The sequence below is a fragment of the Falco biarmicus genome, chromosome W, assembly GCF_023638135.1.
Source record: "Falco biarmicus isolate bFalBia1 chromosome W, bFalBia1.pri, whole genome shotgun sequence".
NCBI lineage: Eukaryota > Metazoa > Chordata > Aves > Falconiformes > Falconidae > Falco > Falco biarmicus.
The window spans coordinates 17,513,766-17,529,683 of NC_079310.1; the positions used below are offsets into that span (position 1 = coordinate 17,513,766).

General features: G+C 37.0%; 1 protein-coding gene across 5 annotated transcripts in view; it reads right to left on the minus strand.

The window, feature by feature from the left end:
• Positions 1-15,918, minus strand: part of LOC130141961 (A disintegrin and metalloproteinase with thrombospondin motifs 6-like) — a 158,458-nt gene that overhangs the window by 81,351 nt on the left and 61,189 nt on the right. For all 5 annotated transcript variants that reach the window (XR_008819232.1, XM_056323297.1, XM_056323298.1 and 2 more), the window contains 2 exons: positions 13,787-13,933; positions 5,045-5,186 (listed from right to left, as the gene is read on the minus strand). Coding sequence is in view for 4 of the 5 variants with exons in the window: in XM_056323297.1 (XP_056179272.1) it covers positions 5,045-5,186; positions 13,787-13,933 (289 nt within the window). In the remaining variant the exon portion in view is untranslated. The remainder of the gene's footprint in view (positions 1-5,044; positions 5,187-13,786; positions 13,934-15,918) is intronic.

The following is a 15,918-nucleotide window of genomic DNA, read 5'->3' on the forward strand; positions in this document are numbered from 1 at the left end:
TATCAATTTGTTTCCTGGATTTAAAAGTTAGCTGACCATATGCTGGTTTTTTTTGCTCATTACTAATTCAGTTACACTATTCTGTCTCTGAACTGGCATGTGGGAAACTAGGAAGCAGTGAAGGCATGACAACTGCATGTCCTGTATTTCTGTAGTTGACACTTTCTCAGAAACTTTCTATTAATGGTAATTAACTTTATGGCCACTCCTCATAATTCATTAAAAGCTTCCTAGAGACAAATAGTGCAAGGGAGCTACTGAAGGTAGCAGGAGGACTCCTTGTCCTTTTTCATTCTGCCTGTTTACAAGCAGTAAGTTTATAGCTTGAACTCTATCTGTCCTCCAAAACACACTAACAAAATGTGAATAAAAACTAGTATTTGAGTTTTAAGCTATTTTTCTTGGCAAACTAACTGAGGAACTTAATTGCAAGTATAAGACCATGACAAAGAAGAGCACTACCTGTCATCAGCTAAAATACATTACCTGATGTGTTAAACTCTAATGTGAAATACAAATGGATTGGCCCTGCTGATTTCAGGGAAGCCATGTATGCAAAGGAAAGGAAACTTTGTCCCCTTATCCCTCTACTCAAAGTATTTATTGATACCAATGATGATTTTGCATTTTAATGCAAAAAAATATACCAAAGAGTTGTTGGGCACTCTCTCTGAAATCCATGCTAGTTTGCAATAGCTTCACAGATCATAAAATATACCACAGCAATATCAATAATGCATAAGTATTAACTATTAAAATGTCTGAGGTTTTAGCCTCTGACCTAAAAATGTGGGGACCAGCTCTACAGCAAAGCATTATTTTGAACCACAAAATCTGTAAGTTACAGTCAGGCATATTCCAGGTATTATTTAAACTCATAAAACAGAGAAATTCAAAGTCAAGATTGGAATTTTTTCCTGAGTTAACCCAGAGACAGCCAACAGCCAACTGTTATTAGGCAGATGCTCAAAGGTTAAGGAGATAAGGAGTCAATGAAATAAGTTCTCCTTACTCTCACCTAAATAAAAGGACTGAAAGTTTCTGAACTTTCAGGGGAACTGACACAAACAGAGCAGAGAAGAACTTAGCCACACCTAACAATCAGCAGAGAATTCACATTGCATCACCCTAGAAGATATAGCATATCTAGTACCTACATAAAAGAACAGGAACTAGCACTGTTCCAAATAACCTCAAAATCTCCCACTGCAGTGAATCCAGTAAGATACTTGAAAGCATGTACTGCCTTTAAGAAAAAGCTATGCATCAGTATTTTATGGTGAAATTTCCACCATTACCATTTAGCTCACTGGAAGTCATAAATTTAATGTTATCCTGAATCAAAAAGCGTACCCTAAAAATGAAATATTTTAAGTATCTAAAGACATTGCCATTCTTTATTCAAAGTATCTGTTTCTTCACCTAAATTCTTTAAAATTGCCCCTGTATCAGAGATGGTGGAAAGTATAGTATAAAGAACAATACACATGTGACATTAGAAAGATGGCTGTCTTCTTGCAAACATGTAGTCTTAGTTTTTTAGCTCAAAGAGCTAAAGCATCTCTCTGAATTCTTGTCCAACTTCATGTGCTGAATGGTATAGGGAAGTATGACCAATAGTCACAATGTTTTTGCTGAAACAGTTTTGTCCATAAGTGACTAAAATGTTTAATTAGGTCTAGTACTCACAACAGTATCAGTACAACTACCAAAGAACTCCTTTCAAGGTGAAATTGGCTCCTTGACAGTAAACACACAAAAAAAAGCAGATCCTTGCAGTCCCTTTAGTACTTTAGTTCTGATGTCTTAATCATTCAAACACCACTCCAGGTATTTAACTTCAAGTTCACAAGTGAGAAAGGCTTCATGTACTTAAATGTGCAAAATCCTTTGCAGGATTAGGACCTAATATATGATCAAAAGCAACAGTTTAAAATAAACATACAGAGGGAATGGATGAGGAAATAGGGGAGAAAAGGCAATGAATACAGACGAACATCAAAGCTAGATGGTTGAAAGAGGTACTTTTCCTAAAGGTTAATAAGACATTAGGACAAAATTCCAAAGCAGAAAGAACATGAAGATTTTCCAAGTTACTTTAAAAAGACCAACTATCTCTACAGCTATATCAGAGCCAAAAGGAGACTTGTAATTTCTTTGCCTTTGATTTGAGAGTGCAACTGTTTCTCTTGTCATGCCTCATCATCATAAATCAGTAAAGAACATGAGCAAGAGAAAAAGGCAAGCAATTTTCTCTGAGATTTCCCTTTGGTTTAGAATTTATTTACCTCTGGGACACTAAATCCTGTTGCAGAATGGACGAAAGAGAACGGCCACGGTTCCATAGAAGGACTGTGTGATACAGCTTTTTGACATAAGTCTGGAGTGAACCAAGCTAGGCCGCAGCGAGAAATTACCAGACTTGCTAGAAATGGAAAATTACCAGGCTTGCTAAAAATGGAAAATTACCAGGCTTGCTAATAAGGGAAGAGAGATAAGGTTATGCTGACCTTGTAAATAACTTTGAGGAATTCACATAGATAAGAGAGAAAAAAAAATATATGTAGTTAGCTATCCGCAGAAACCGCAAATAGGAGGACGTATGAAAGTGTAATCCTTTAGAGCTTAGCCAATCAGCAGATGATTTGTAGGCATAATTAACTGGAACTGTATATAAGACATAATCGCGCCGTAATAAATTGAAGCTTGCTTTATCACTCATATTGAGTCGGCCGCGTGCTTCCCCTCGCTTGTCAAAATCCCACATTGGAAAACCTACTCTATCCCCTTTTTTTACCAGGCACTTCAAATAGAAAGTTCTGAAAGAAGTGCTAGAAAGGAGTTAGTATATGAATTAGGTCTGCTGCCAATTAGGGATTTTTACTGTTTTTCCATTCATAGTTGCACATGTGTCTGTTAGAATAAGATCAATGAACTATGGCATCTTCATGTGAATAGTACATCAAATAGGTACATCCAAAGCACTGACTGTTTACTTTTGATATTGAAATTGTAGAACAGAGTATTCAACTTTTCCTGGTATTTAGACCTAGTTCCACTACTCAGTTCTAAAAACCCTTTCACATATGAATAGATCTTTCTTGTGTGGATATTTTCGATCTGCACTATCAGCTTGCAAAGATTATTTTTTTCCTTTCAAAATTATCACTTGAAATCGTTATGATCATAATCATCATGACAGCATTTTCAAATAATTATGGCTATGGCAGATAATATTTTTAATTATTGACATTATTTTAAATGCATATAATTTCTTAGAGTGGATATTACCAGAGTTCTACAATAATCTGTTATATAAATATATACAGTCTGAATCCAATTATTAAAAGGGGGGTGGGTGTGTGTGTTCAGAAATGCTTATAAGTCATGCTCACACTGATGGCACACCAATGGAATACAATACACTATATCAATTCACAGGACTGGTAATGTCACATGAAGACTTAACTACTTTTAACTATTGCCTCAATTAAGTGTCAACCTCTTTTCTGTAACTATAAGGGAATCCCAACAAAAACTTTTAAACAAAAAGAAAGCAGAACACATAAAGCCAAGATTACCTACATCTTCATTACTTCCAATTGTTTGCATTTTAGAGACTGGTTTAAGAACAGAAGTGTAATATGCAGCAAGATCATCACAACAATGATTACATAGTTTAACAGAGTTTGGAGAGGTAAAGAAAAAAAAGAACACCTCCACCCCCCCTACATGTAGAAAAGCCTGGTTTTGCACATTATTAACTTTCCAGTTTAATTTGAAATGCAATATATGCCAAAGACTGTGCTATAAATCATGGATTACATACCTGCAGATTTCCTTAGTCTGAAAATAGTGTGTGTGGTGAGAAATTGTAAGAAAAAAATGGGGGGGGGGAAAGGGTTATGCCTTGGATGTAGTGATAGGAAAAAGGGCCCTTAAAGAACACTGGTGGGAAGTGAGAACTTAAAGAGGAACAATGAAGGCCAAAAGAGGTTTGATGATGGATCAGGAATAGAAGATCCAGTGAGCTAGTCAACCAACTACATATAGCTTATAAAACCTTTGCACAATGAGGTCTGCCAAAGAGGCATCCTAAGAATAATATTGTATTTATCATACCAAGAATATTAAAAATGGACTTTCTTTGTAGCTAGCCTTTAGAGAAGTGAATAGAGTAAATTCAATGGTTACACTGTCATATTTGAATAATAATTAAAACATTATAAAAATATATGTAAATTTAAACCACTAGATATGTTTTCAAGGTTTATTTAATTTAGTCTCAGCTGATTATTTGATGACAAGTACAGCAGAATGTATCATTTTACTACATACTTCAGGCTGCAAGATTTGAAGTAATATTTATAAATTTATTGCATAATGGCCTAAGTGTGTAGGTTTTTATTTATACTGTAAATTTCTTTACTTGCAGCCAAAGCTTTGCTAGTACTTAGCTATTCAGTATTCCATTCAGCTATCTAGCTTCATGTTCCTGCTCCCATAACCAATTATTGTCCTTTTAAAAAAAGGGATCTGAACAATGTGAGAAACAATAAACTCAATGCCAGCAAAAAGAAATTAAAATAAAAACAAACAGACCTGACAAATCAATACAAGTACAAAAGTAACTTCAAAATGTAGCTTTAAATTGAATGGTTAAAGTCAACACAACAGACTTCATGTTTTAAGATTAATACAACATGAACCTGATCTCATTTAACTGAAATCAGCTAAAATTCTGTAGTATACTTTACAAGGAGCAGGATCAAGTGTTCTGGACTCCTTTTTTCCCCTAAAATTAAAGAATGCTTCTCCAGCTCATTGTAACCCACACATTTTGGTGTAACAGTACACACAAATGACTCAAGCAAAAGATGCAGCATAAGGATTAAAATGTACCCTTTGCTTACATATGATGGCACCAGACAGTATGCTATCAGAAATCTGTAACCCAATACTGCATCTAATTAAATATTTATGTTATAAAGGAATATATACAAATGACTAAGCAGAACACAGCAAAAGGATTAAGACTTCTTACCCCATATTTACATTGGCGAGATGTTGCTCCATACTGGAAGCGACACTGTTCATCAGCATCATACACCTGCCCTGGGGCCACAGCTGGATAAAGAAATTCACGCTTGGGAGGCTCATTATCAAGGCAAGTACCACGGCCTGAACTGTTCAACATAAAGGACCAAAGGAATTAGGAATTCTACCAACTGTAAATCACAGTAACAATATCATGTAACTAATTCTTACTTTTAACATCACTGGGTGTGAAACAAATATGGCTGCAATAAACAAACAGTAAGATGGTACACCCCATAGTAAAGATAAAAAATAATTAGAGGGAATTTAGAGATTAAAATAATTTTCATCATTATTTTCCCCAACATTGTACACTTTTAAGATTCGGATGACAGGGTGCTGGGCCATCTTGCCTAGACTGTGCTTTTGACAAGAAAGGTTGGACCAGGTGATCCTTCAGGTCCCTTCCAACCTGGCATGCTATGATTCTATGATATTAGCAAAAATGCTTATTTTAGATTGTGAAATATATTACATATATTATCCTTTTGAAAAAGTACAATAATTTCTGAGCTACACAAGACTGATTTTCAATTTGTTTTAAGATTCCTATTTGTTTTCACTGAAGAATAGCTACATTTGGTCATAGAATGAAAAATAAATAAACTAAGCAAATAAATTAAATTTACAATTCTTAATAACCCTTCTGGTCCTTCAAACAGCTAAGTACAATCTTATAGACATGAGCAGCTCAAATGGTTTATATAAAACACATTTAAATTTCAACACTACTAAATGTTTATAGGATTAGGACACTAACATGAATGCCTCCATCTGAGTGAACAAAAAAGTTAAAAGTGGTAAAAATTCTCCAGAATCTTCAAATTTACATATACTTGGGTGAGTGAAAAAATCTGTGTGGATCCAAGGATCTTTTTTATTGTATTATTTAGTTTTTAAAAAGTCATGTTAGAACTAAGATCATCATCTTTGAAAACTTTAATATTCGCTTCTTTTCACTGTTTTGTTTGGTGGGTTTTGTTTTTTTCTCGTTTTTTTTTTAGTGTAGTGGAACAAATAACAAAGAACCAAAGGAAGACAGAGTTGTTCTGTTTAGAAAACTTGGTAATTTGCTAAATATAATTATTCAGTTTTATTTAGTCAGTGTGCATAAAAGAGGACAGATGCTTTTTTACTTTCATTTCACATGTGAATAAGCAAGGATTTTTAAAGTATTCTTTATGCCAGCACTTTAATTTTTTTTCCAACATTCCAACAAATTTTGCCAGCACTTTTGATCTTTTCCATGAACCTTGCCAAATAAACATACTTTCAAAAATTAATGTTCTACACTACTCTTTGGAGATATTCAATTTTCTATACTTTTTATCGGCAGATAAAAAAGACCAAAAAGCCCCCTTTAACCATACATTTTATGTTCTCATTTTAAGCCTATCTTAATAATTTATTTGAAATACTACAATGAATCCTTTGGAAAAACAAAAAACAAACAGCTGCCAAGCATTTCAGAAGAATGCAAAGAGCAACTAAGGCAATAAGCAGGTAAATACAGGAAAAAAATATGATTACTAAGGAAAATGAATTTCATGTGATTCACCTTTATGTTAGAGAGTATTTTGACTGTCTAGAACTTAATGATGGTGATGAAAGAGTCAAGTGTTTATGGGTAAGGATCAGGGTGAAGTCCAACAAGGCAGATATGGTGGGAATCTGTTACAGACCACCTAACCAGGATGAAGAGGTAGATGAAACATTCTACAAGCAGCTGGGAGAAGTCTCATGATCACTAGCCCTTGCTCTTGTGGGGGACTTAAACCTACCAGATGTCTGCTGGAAATAAAACATAGCAGAGAGGAAACAGTTCTAGAAGGTTCCTGGAGTGTGTGGAAGATAGCTGCCTGACACAGCTGGTGAGGGAGCCAACCAGGGGAGATGCCCTGCTGCACCTGCTGTTTACAAACAGGGAAGGGCTGGTGGGTGATGTGGTGGTTGGAGGATGTCTTGGCAAGAGATCATGAGATGACTGAGTTTTCAGTTCTTGGAGAAGTAAGGAAGGGGGGTCAGCAGAACCGCTATCTTGGACTTGCAGAGAGCGGACTCTGGCCTGTTTAGGAGCCTGGTTTACAGAGTCCCTTGGGAGTCAGTCCTGAAGGGCCAAGGGGTCCAGGAAAGCTAGACATTCCTCAAGAAGGAAGTCTTAAGTGTGCAGGAGCAGGTCATCCCCATGTGCCAACAGACAAGCTGCTGGGGGTGAAGACTGGCCTGGATGAAAAGAGAACTTTGGCTGGAATTCAGCAAAAAAAAGTAGAGTTTACCAACTTTGGAAGAAGGAAGGGGCTGGAAACTCAGGAGAACTATAAGGATGTCGTTAAGTTATAAAGGGAGAAAATTAGAAAGGCAAAGGCCCAGCTAGAACTCAAGCTGGCTACTGCCATAAAAGACAATAAAAAATGTTTCTGTAAATACATTAGCAACAAAAGGAGGGCTAAGGAGAATGTGCATCCTGTAATGAATGCAAAGGGGAAACACAGTGACAAAGGATGAGGAAAAGGCCAAGGTACTTAATGCTTTCTTTGCCTCATTCTTTAACAGCAAGACCATTTACCTTCAGGGTATTCAGTCCCCTGAGCTGGAAGAGAGGGATGGGGAGCAGAATGAAGCCCCCATAATCCAAGGGGAAATGGTTAGTGATCTGCTGCTCCACCTAGACATGCACAAGTGTATGGGGCTGGATGGAATCCACCCCAGGATACTGAGGGACCTGGCAGAGGAGCTCATCAAATGACTCTACAGCACTTATCAACAGTCCTGGCAAACTGGGGAGGTCCCAGAAGAATGGAGGTTAGCCAGTGTGATGCCCATGTACAAGAAGGGCCAGAAGGAGGATCCTGGAAACTACAGGACTGTCAGTCTGACCTCTGTGCTGGGGAAGGTTATGGAGCAGATCAAGTGCCATCACATAGCATGTGCAGGACAACCGGGGGATCAGGCCCAGCCAGTGTGGTTTTATGAAAGGCAAGTCCTGCTTGACTAACCTGATCTCCTTTTATGACAAGGTGATGCACCTAGTGGATGAGGGAAAGGCGGTGGATGTTGTCTTCCTGGACCTTAGTAAAGCCTTTGACGCTGTCTCCCAGAGCATTCTCCTGGAGAAACTGGCTGCTCATGGCTTGGAAGGGAAGGCTCTTTGTTGGGTAAAAAGCTGGCTGGATTGCTGATCCCAAAGAGTTGTGGTGAATGGAGTTACATCCAGGTAGCAACCAGTCCCAAGTGGTGTTCCCCAGGGCTCAGTATTGGGGCCAGTCCTGTTTAATATCTTTATCAACAATCTGGAAAAGGGGATCAAGTGCATCCTCAGTAAGTTTGCAGACGACACCAAGTTGAGTGGGTGTGTTGATCTGCTTAAGGGTAGGAAGGCTCTGCAGAGGGATCTGGACAGGCTGGATTGATGGACCAAGGCCAATTGTATGAGGATCAACAAGGCTTAAGTGCCGGGTCCTGCACTTGGGTCACAACAACCCCATGCGATGCTACAGGCTAGTGGAAGAGTGGCTGGAAAGCTGCCTGTCAGAAAAGGACCCTGGGGGTGCTGGTTGACAGCCAGCTGAACATGAGCCAGCAGTGTGCCCAGGTGGCCAAGAAGGCCAACAGCATCCTGACCTGTATCAAGAATAATGTGGCCAGCAGGACTAGGGAAGTGATCATGCCACTGTACGTGGCGCTAGTGAAGCCACATCTCGAATACTGTGTTCAGTTTTGGGCCACTTACTTCAGGAGGGATGTAGAGGTGCTGGAGCACGTCCAGAGAAGGCCAATGAAGCTGGTGAAAGGTCTGGAGCACAATTCTTATGAGGAGCAGCTGAGGGAACTGGGGTTGTTTAGTCTGGAGAGGAGGAGGCTCAGGGGGGGAACCTTATTGCTCTCTACAGCTACCTGAAAGGAGGTTTTAGGCAGGTGGGGGTAGGTCTCTTCTCCCAGATAACAAGCAATAGGACAAGAGGAAATGGCCTCAAGTTGCACCAGGGGAGGTTTAGATTGGATATTATGAAAAATTTCTTCACTGAAAGGGTGGTGAAGCATTGGAACAGGCTGCCCAGGGAAGTGGTGGAATCACCATCCCTGCAGGTGTTTAAAGAATGTGTAGATGTGGTGCTCGGGGACATGGTTTAGTTGTGGATTTGGCAGTCCTGGGTTAACAATTGGACTTGATGATCTCAAAGGTCTTTTCCACCCTAAATGATTCTATGATTCTATAATACCACCACCCCTCAACTCATTTGAAATCTACCTTTAAAATATCACATGTGTGGTTGTAGTATAAATAAATATTGCATTTTCCCTTTTAATTATTGCAGATATATGTATCTAAATAGCAGAAGTTGGGAAACTATCCTACATTCTTTTGAATCTAAATATTTCAGTGTTGTATTTTGCGGATATGAGGAGTACATGTTAATAACTCCAATATGGAAATAACTCAAATACAACTGATCTTTCTGTACTGTTAGGACCAAACTGCAGATAGGAACTTTGCTTAAACAAGCAGTGGGAAGTTTAGCTTGAGCTTGTATTGCATATGATGGGTATATTTCCATAGATTCCAATAGTGTAGAGGTTCATCTGTAAACTGTGATACTGTAAACAGACAGGCAAGGGCACAGCATTTAAAAACTCTTATTATCTTTGAGTCTCTCAATAGGCATATGGACCCCTGAACAGATTAGATTACAGAATCACATCTAAATCTTTAAATGCACCAAACCTGTAAATTAAAGTCTATACCTACTCTACAAGACATATAATTGCAGAAATTTAAGTCAAAATATTTGTAGTATATACAAAAATATGCCTGTTCTGCTCTAATGATAGGATTTTTACCATTATTCAGTCAGTCTTTCACACTAACATAAAGCTTGACACCCAACGGTTATTATGTGCTAGAAGAAAGTTTTCCCCAGGAAAAAAATGGCTTTCCTTGGCCATTTCAAAGCCTATGCTGACTGGTCATCCTTCTTGGGAGCTTTGAATCATCTAGTAGCAATACATAGCTTTGCTTTGTCTTTATTCCCATCCTTAAAGCCATATTCATCCTCTATCCGGCCATCCCGCAAAATAAATTGTTTTCCCAACTAGTGTCTGACAACTGATACCTTCCAAGTGATATTTAATGGCTGTTCCTCAGTACCGTCAGTCTGGAAAATTTGTTTCTGGGTGTAGTTTTTAGAAAGTCTTGAGAAAGAGGAGGGTGAAGCTGAGGCTCAACTTTGAATATCACCAGGATGACTTCAGTTTCAACAGTGCAAAACTCCTGTAGCAAATGGTGACCCAAACTGGTAAATCTACATGAATCTACCTTACGATAACACTTAATGAGCTTCTAGCAGAATGCATTCCAGCCGCATTATCTTGGTGCCATGACAGCCCTGCCCAAACTTGTATACAGACCCCAGCTGATAAATCTAAAAGGTGATAATGTCATACAGACTCATGGCCTCAGTTTTCTGCTTGTGTATCTGCATTTCATCCCACTGTGCTCTATCTTTCTTGTTAGACATAGCTAAATGAATCCTAGACTAGCCATACTCACTAAACACAGAAAAAACCCACTTGTCTTCCTTGTTTGTGGTCTAGTGGGTCCTGTCCCAGCTGTGAAAGGGGGCAGAGTCTAATCTATCTGGAATAAACATCTGCAGACACAGATAACAGCATCTTGAGGGTTTGCCTCTAAAGCTCTAAATCATCATCTTCCTCATCTGTTGCTAACTTGTGAAGAAGTAATAGAAAGAAAATGGAATAATTTTTCCTGTCTGGATGCCGATTGTTCTGCTATTTATAGGAGCAGTCAGGGAATTGCTACCACATGAAATTCACTATTTTTCTTTGCTTCTTGTTCACTGATCATTACCTGCAACAGAAAAGCCTCTGCTCTTAAAGCTGTTCTGCCTCAAGGAAAGGTGTGAATGGGTAAAAAAGAAGTCATCTAGGCTTCTGACAGCTGTCCTTCAGGTACCTGTGTAACTCTATCTTAACAGCTTCCTGCTGTCATTGAGGAGATGACATGAAAAGCTGGGGAGAAGACTAGAAATGAGAAAAAACCTAGTTTTACAGACTATTCTACTTTTGTGAAATAATAAAACTATTTTAAGAAAAAAATTACCAATTCATTTATTGGATATTAGAATCGCAAACAATAACAAGCATGGATTTATAATGAACAGATCATGCTTGAGAAATCTGAAATTTTTAAATACAGACTGCAGAATTAGTAGATGAAGGAGAAGTTATCTTTGGTTCTTAGTTTGTTAACACAGTATCCTGTACAATTGGAAAATCTATTAATAATTGCAATGCATAGAAGAATGTTTATCCAAGGTGGCTTTGAAAAAAATAACATCTTCATTCTCATTACAAAAATATAGCTAAAATATTATAAAAGATAATTTATTATTGGAACTGCTATTTCTAGGGTTTTTTTTTACTCTAGCTCAAATATCACCTAGTATCTTCAGTAATGATTTTTTATGAAATTCAGAGATGGTAGTAATTCAAGTAGAGTTGCAAACACTGGCAATTATAGAGAAGTATCTCAAAAAAACCCCTAGAAATTAGAACTACAGGAACAGATTCACCAAATTACTATTCCAGATTTATGTTAATGTAACTACAATTTCAGTGGCATTCCCCAGACTTAAAAATGAAACTAAATAGTGAATATCAAACCTGGGGAATGGAAAAAAATAATGGAGATGCTAATAGTAAAAAATAAAATAAATAAAAATATTTAAACATAGAGGAGGTACAAGCTAAACATGTTTTTCAACTGACAGTAAAAAACTGAAAGATCACTGCATACATATCAAGTAAAGAAACAAGAAAATTTGTTCAGACTGAAATTTAAAACTGTGCGGGAACTTTATGAACAAATATTTAGCTCTATTACATTTGCAGCATAATACAAGCCACAGAATTTTACCACATTTCTTTCTCAAAAGCCATAAATAAAAAATGACTGCTTAGCTACCTGTGGAATTACATCTTCATCAATAGATAACCTATTTACAGGACAATTACGAGTTTAAAATGGAGTTCAGAAGAGAGCAACAAATAGAAGTAAGACAAGGCAGAGAAGAGCAGAACTGACAACACTAAGAAACAAACCACCAAATGCTACAATACCTGAACTGTAAGCTGATAGAACTACCAAGCTGTGAAATAATCACTCAGAAGAGATGTAAAACCCCTATTCTTTGTCACAGTTAAAACTAGGCTGCATGACATACTAGAAAGACTACTAATGGGAACAGCGCTGAATTAACAGAAATGATTGGTAATGATGAATCAAGTCTAGCCTGTATTTTTTTTTTAATAATGCTAGGGTTACATGAATATATATATCTCTCTCTCCTGAGAAAATCAACTTATATTGTGAGAAACCTGTATTACACATACATGTAGGATGTCTTATTCAGTGTACTTTAGTTTAGACACTCATCTTAAACACTCCAGTACATAAAATTGGGTGGGTGCATAGTTCAGTGGGTTGATACAAAATGCCTTAACCTGATACAGAAACAGGAGAAGTATTTTCCTCTGAACAGCACCTAACACCAACATGAAATGTCTGTCTCTGCCCACTGACTCTATAAGGAGCTCAAAAACCTCTTCAGAATAATTCAGTGTTCCTATACATTGTGTGGGAAGCTACATTTGAACCAGTCTAAAGAAAATGTATTGGTCTGGATGTGTTCCTTCAGGTAAGATTCAGAATACAGCACCTTATTCTGAGGTTAGATCCCTGAAAGAGAAGCCCATTTTGTTCTTAGTAGTCTAGTGGTTAGACCATTTGACTGTTTTAAGTCCATCTCCTAAAACACAGTGTCTGAATTATTAAACAACCTTTATTTCTAAAAGGAATGATTGCACTGATGACACTGAATCTATCAACCAACTGCCATTTGTTCCCATAAAGCTCACCTTACACACATTTTTTTAAAATCCTGTTATTAACATGTTCTCAGTGAACTAAGTTCTGTATGTGTCTTCCACAACTTAAAATACATATAAAGGCTTCATTATGCATCATGTATACCAATGTATACATTGATATGAGCACATTTTTGAGACTTTTATTTTTTTCATACAGAAGTAAAATTTCAGGTAGCAATCTATTTCTGGATAAATATCACCACAGAAGTATAGGTTAGCGCAATTTTAAGGTATTAATATAATAATCATTATATTCTCACTAAAGGTACCAAAGAACATTGATAGAAAAAAACCCCACAAGACTGCATTAAAAAATCAGAATGAAATGTACAAGGAACAGGGCTAGAACTTTATTCCTTTCATTCAATTCCCTCACATTATGCATGTATTTAAAAAAAAAAAACACTTCCCATCATTCATAGACAAATTCAGCTCTTCTCTATTTCTCACCCTCAGAATAATTTAGCAATTTAGTAATAAAATATGATCAGCACTTTAAAATGTTTTGAATAGATTATAAATGAGAACTGTAAGGTGGGGGGGAATGGAGCAGAAGAAGCTTTTGCCATTACATAGGAAAAGGACTCTACACTATAAAAGCCTTAAGTAACTTGCTATACTTCCATCTGTTCATTCTAAAAAATGTAAACCATCAGAACAGGTCACTGTGTCTCTCTACTATTTATTCTGAAAGGTGTGGATTTTTGTAACAAATCAAGACTTTTCTTGAGAGATTACTTACTCTAAAAAACTGGTGATGTAATCCCGACTGCAGGCTGACCAAGAGAAAGGGTTGGTGTTTGCTGTAATATGAGCTGCCATTAGCTTTGCTGCTTCATGACCTTTGGTCCCACAGGAATTTCCAATTCCATCATGATTCATACCAAAACTGCCCCAAAAAGAAGAGAAACCACCCATTATTCTTCTGCAGCATCGGATATCTCTTAAAACTTAATGTGATTTTTACAGAAATCATGTTCGGTCCTAAAAGAACATAGTACAGAGAAGTTTAAGTGGAGAATCAGGATCAGTTAAATTCTGTTTATTCAGATCTCAAAATACTGCACAACTATGTAACATTTTTTCATAGACTTTTGAAAGCATTTTACTTATTTTATAAAGCTTTTAAAGAAAATTTAACAATATTCTTGCAAGATAAATACAGAGCACTCAGTCCTTATTCGGGTATTGTGGTATTTTAACTGGATAAGGAATACACATTGTGTGCTTGGATTAGTAAACAGGGACAAACAGGGAGTAGGTGATGTTGCTGTAACAATACCGTATAGGTACACAATAGCCAATGAGAGCTCAAGCAGAACACGGGTTTTACAATTCCCAGGGCCATGCTGTATGCATGCTCTTTCTATGTATCCACTCACAGGGTGACTTGGAGCCCTTCTGTTAGTGCTCTCCTTTGTCATGGAACTTCAGAATGGAGACTAAAAACCAGCAGAAAATACATTAAGAAACCTCTAGGTAGCACTTGGCCAACAGAGATTTCCATGCAACAAATTAATTTTCAGCAAAGATGATATGACTCTGGAAAAAGAAATATGGCAAAAGAATCCTTATGCCCTAGAAATCCTTGGAGCTATAGATGGCCAACATAATCATCAAATTAAAACTAGAAGTTAACTCACAGAAAAACTATTTGAAAAGGTTTTCATTATATGTATAAAACTAATTAAATTGTTACTGTTATTCCTAAACAGTGAACAAAATATACCTGACTGGCCTGACATAAATGAAACACTTGAAGAGAATATGAATTTTTCTTATGATCTTTCTTAATAGTATACATTTTTTTTAACCTCCATTTTCTTACTCTGCCTTTGATTAATTTCCTCTCAGTCACTGGGGGGGAAACCTATTTATTTAAATATTTAAATATTAACCTTTGGCCAAGTTAGTTCCTCCTTCCCAAACATAGCACAAGGCTTATGAAATCAGAGGGATGGGTAGAAAGATACATAGAAGCCTTCCTGACCATGGGACAGAGAAGTAGTCAAAGGGTATGTCATAACTGAGCTTCTGCATACCCAAAACAGCGAAACTGTCACTTTATGTGTCATTTAAGACATCAGTTGTTGTAGCCTTCTCTATTACAAACACTAAAAAGTCTGACTGCCTGACTTCTTACTCATCATTCAGGAATACAAATGTGTTGAGGCACTCACTCCATTTCAATTTTCTAGAAGCTTTTAGGACTGACTGCCAGAAGATACAAATAGTGGTAGATTAGAATTTGGCCATTTATCTACTGACAAGAGTATTTCATACCACTTTCTTTACTGAAAACAGTGACAGTGTTCTTATATTCATCTGAACGTATTGCTCCAGCACGCGGTATAAAAATACAAGACTTTCATGTGACTCTAAGCTTCAGTGCACTGGGTACTGTTTCACCTTTTCAGCTGAACATAACAAACTAAAAGTACACGGTATTGCTAACTACTACTCCCAAAACCCATTAATTGCATGGATATAAGAAAAGGAAAATCAGTGAATGATGGATGTTTCCTACAGGCTGAGGAAGGACTTCATCATCAAAAAAGCATTACTTTCATGCCTATAAAATGTCTCCCTGTGGAATACCTACTCTGTAGCAATGCCTGCATGTATATAGTGTGTGATATTTCATAAATGCAGAAAGTCATATGCTATATTATACATGTGAAAGGTCTGACTGACACCTTATATTATTATATCATCAAACAAAGAATACCCCTAGTATATAAAAAATACTTATCTGAGCAACATATGTGCTATAATGAAACTTTCAGACCAGTGTTAATTATGATGATCAGTCTTCAATATTGATATATATTTTGGGAGGGAAAGAGTTAGATGTCCAATGTAACAAACTGAAGC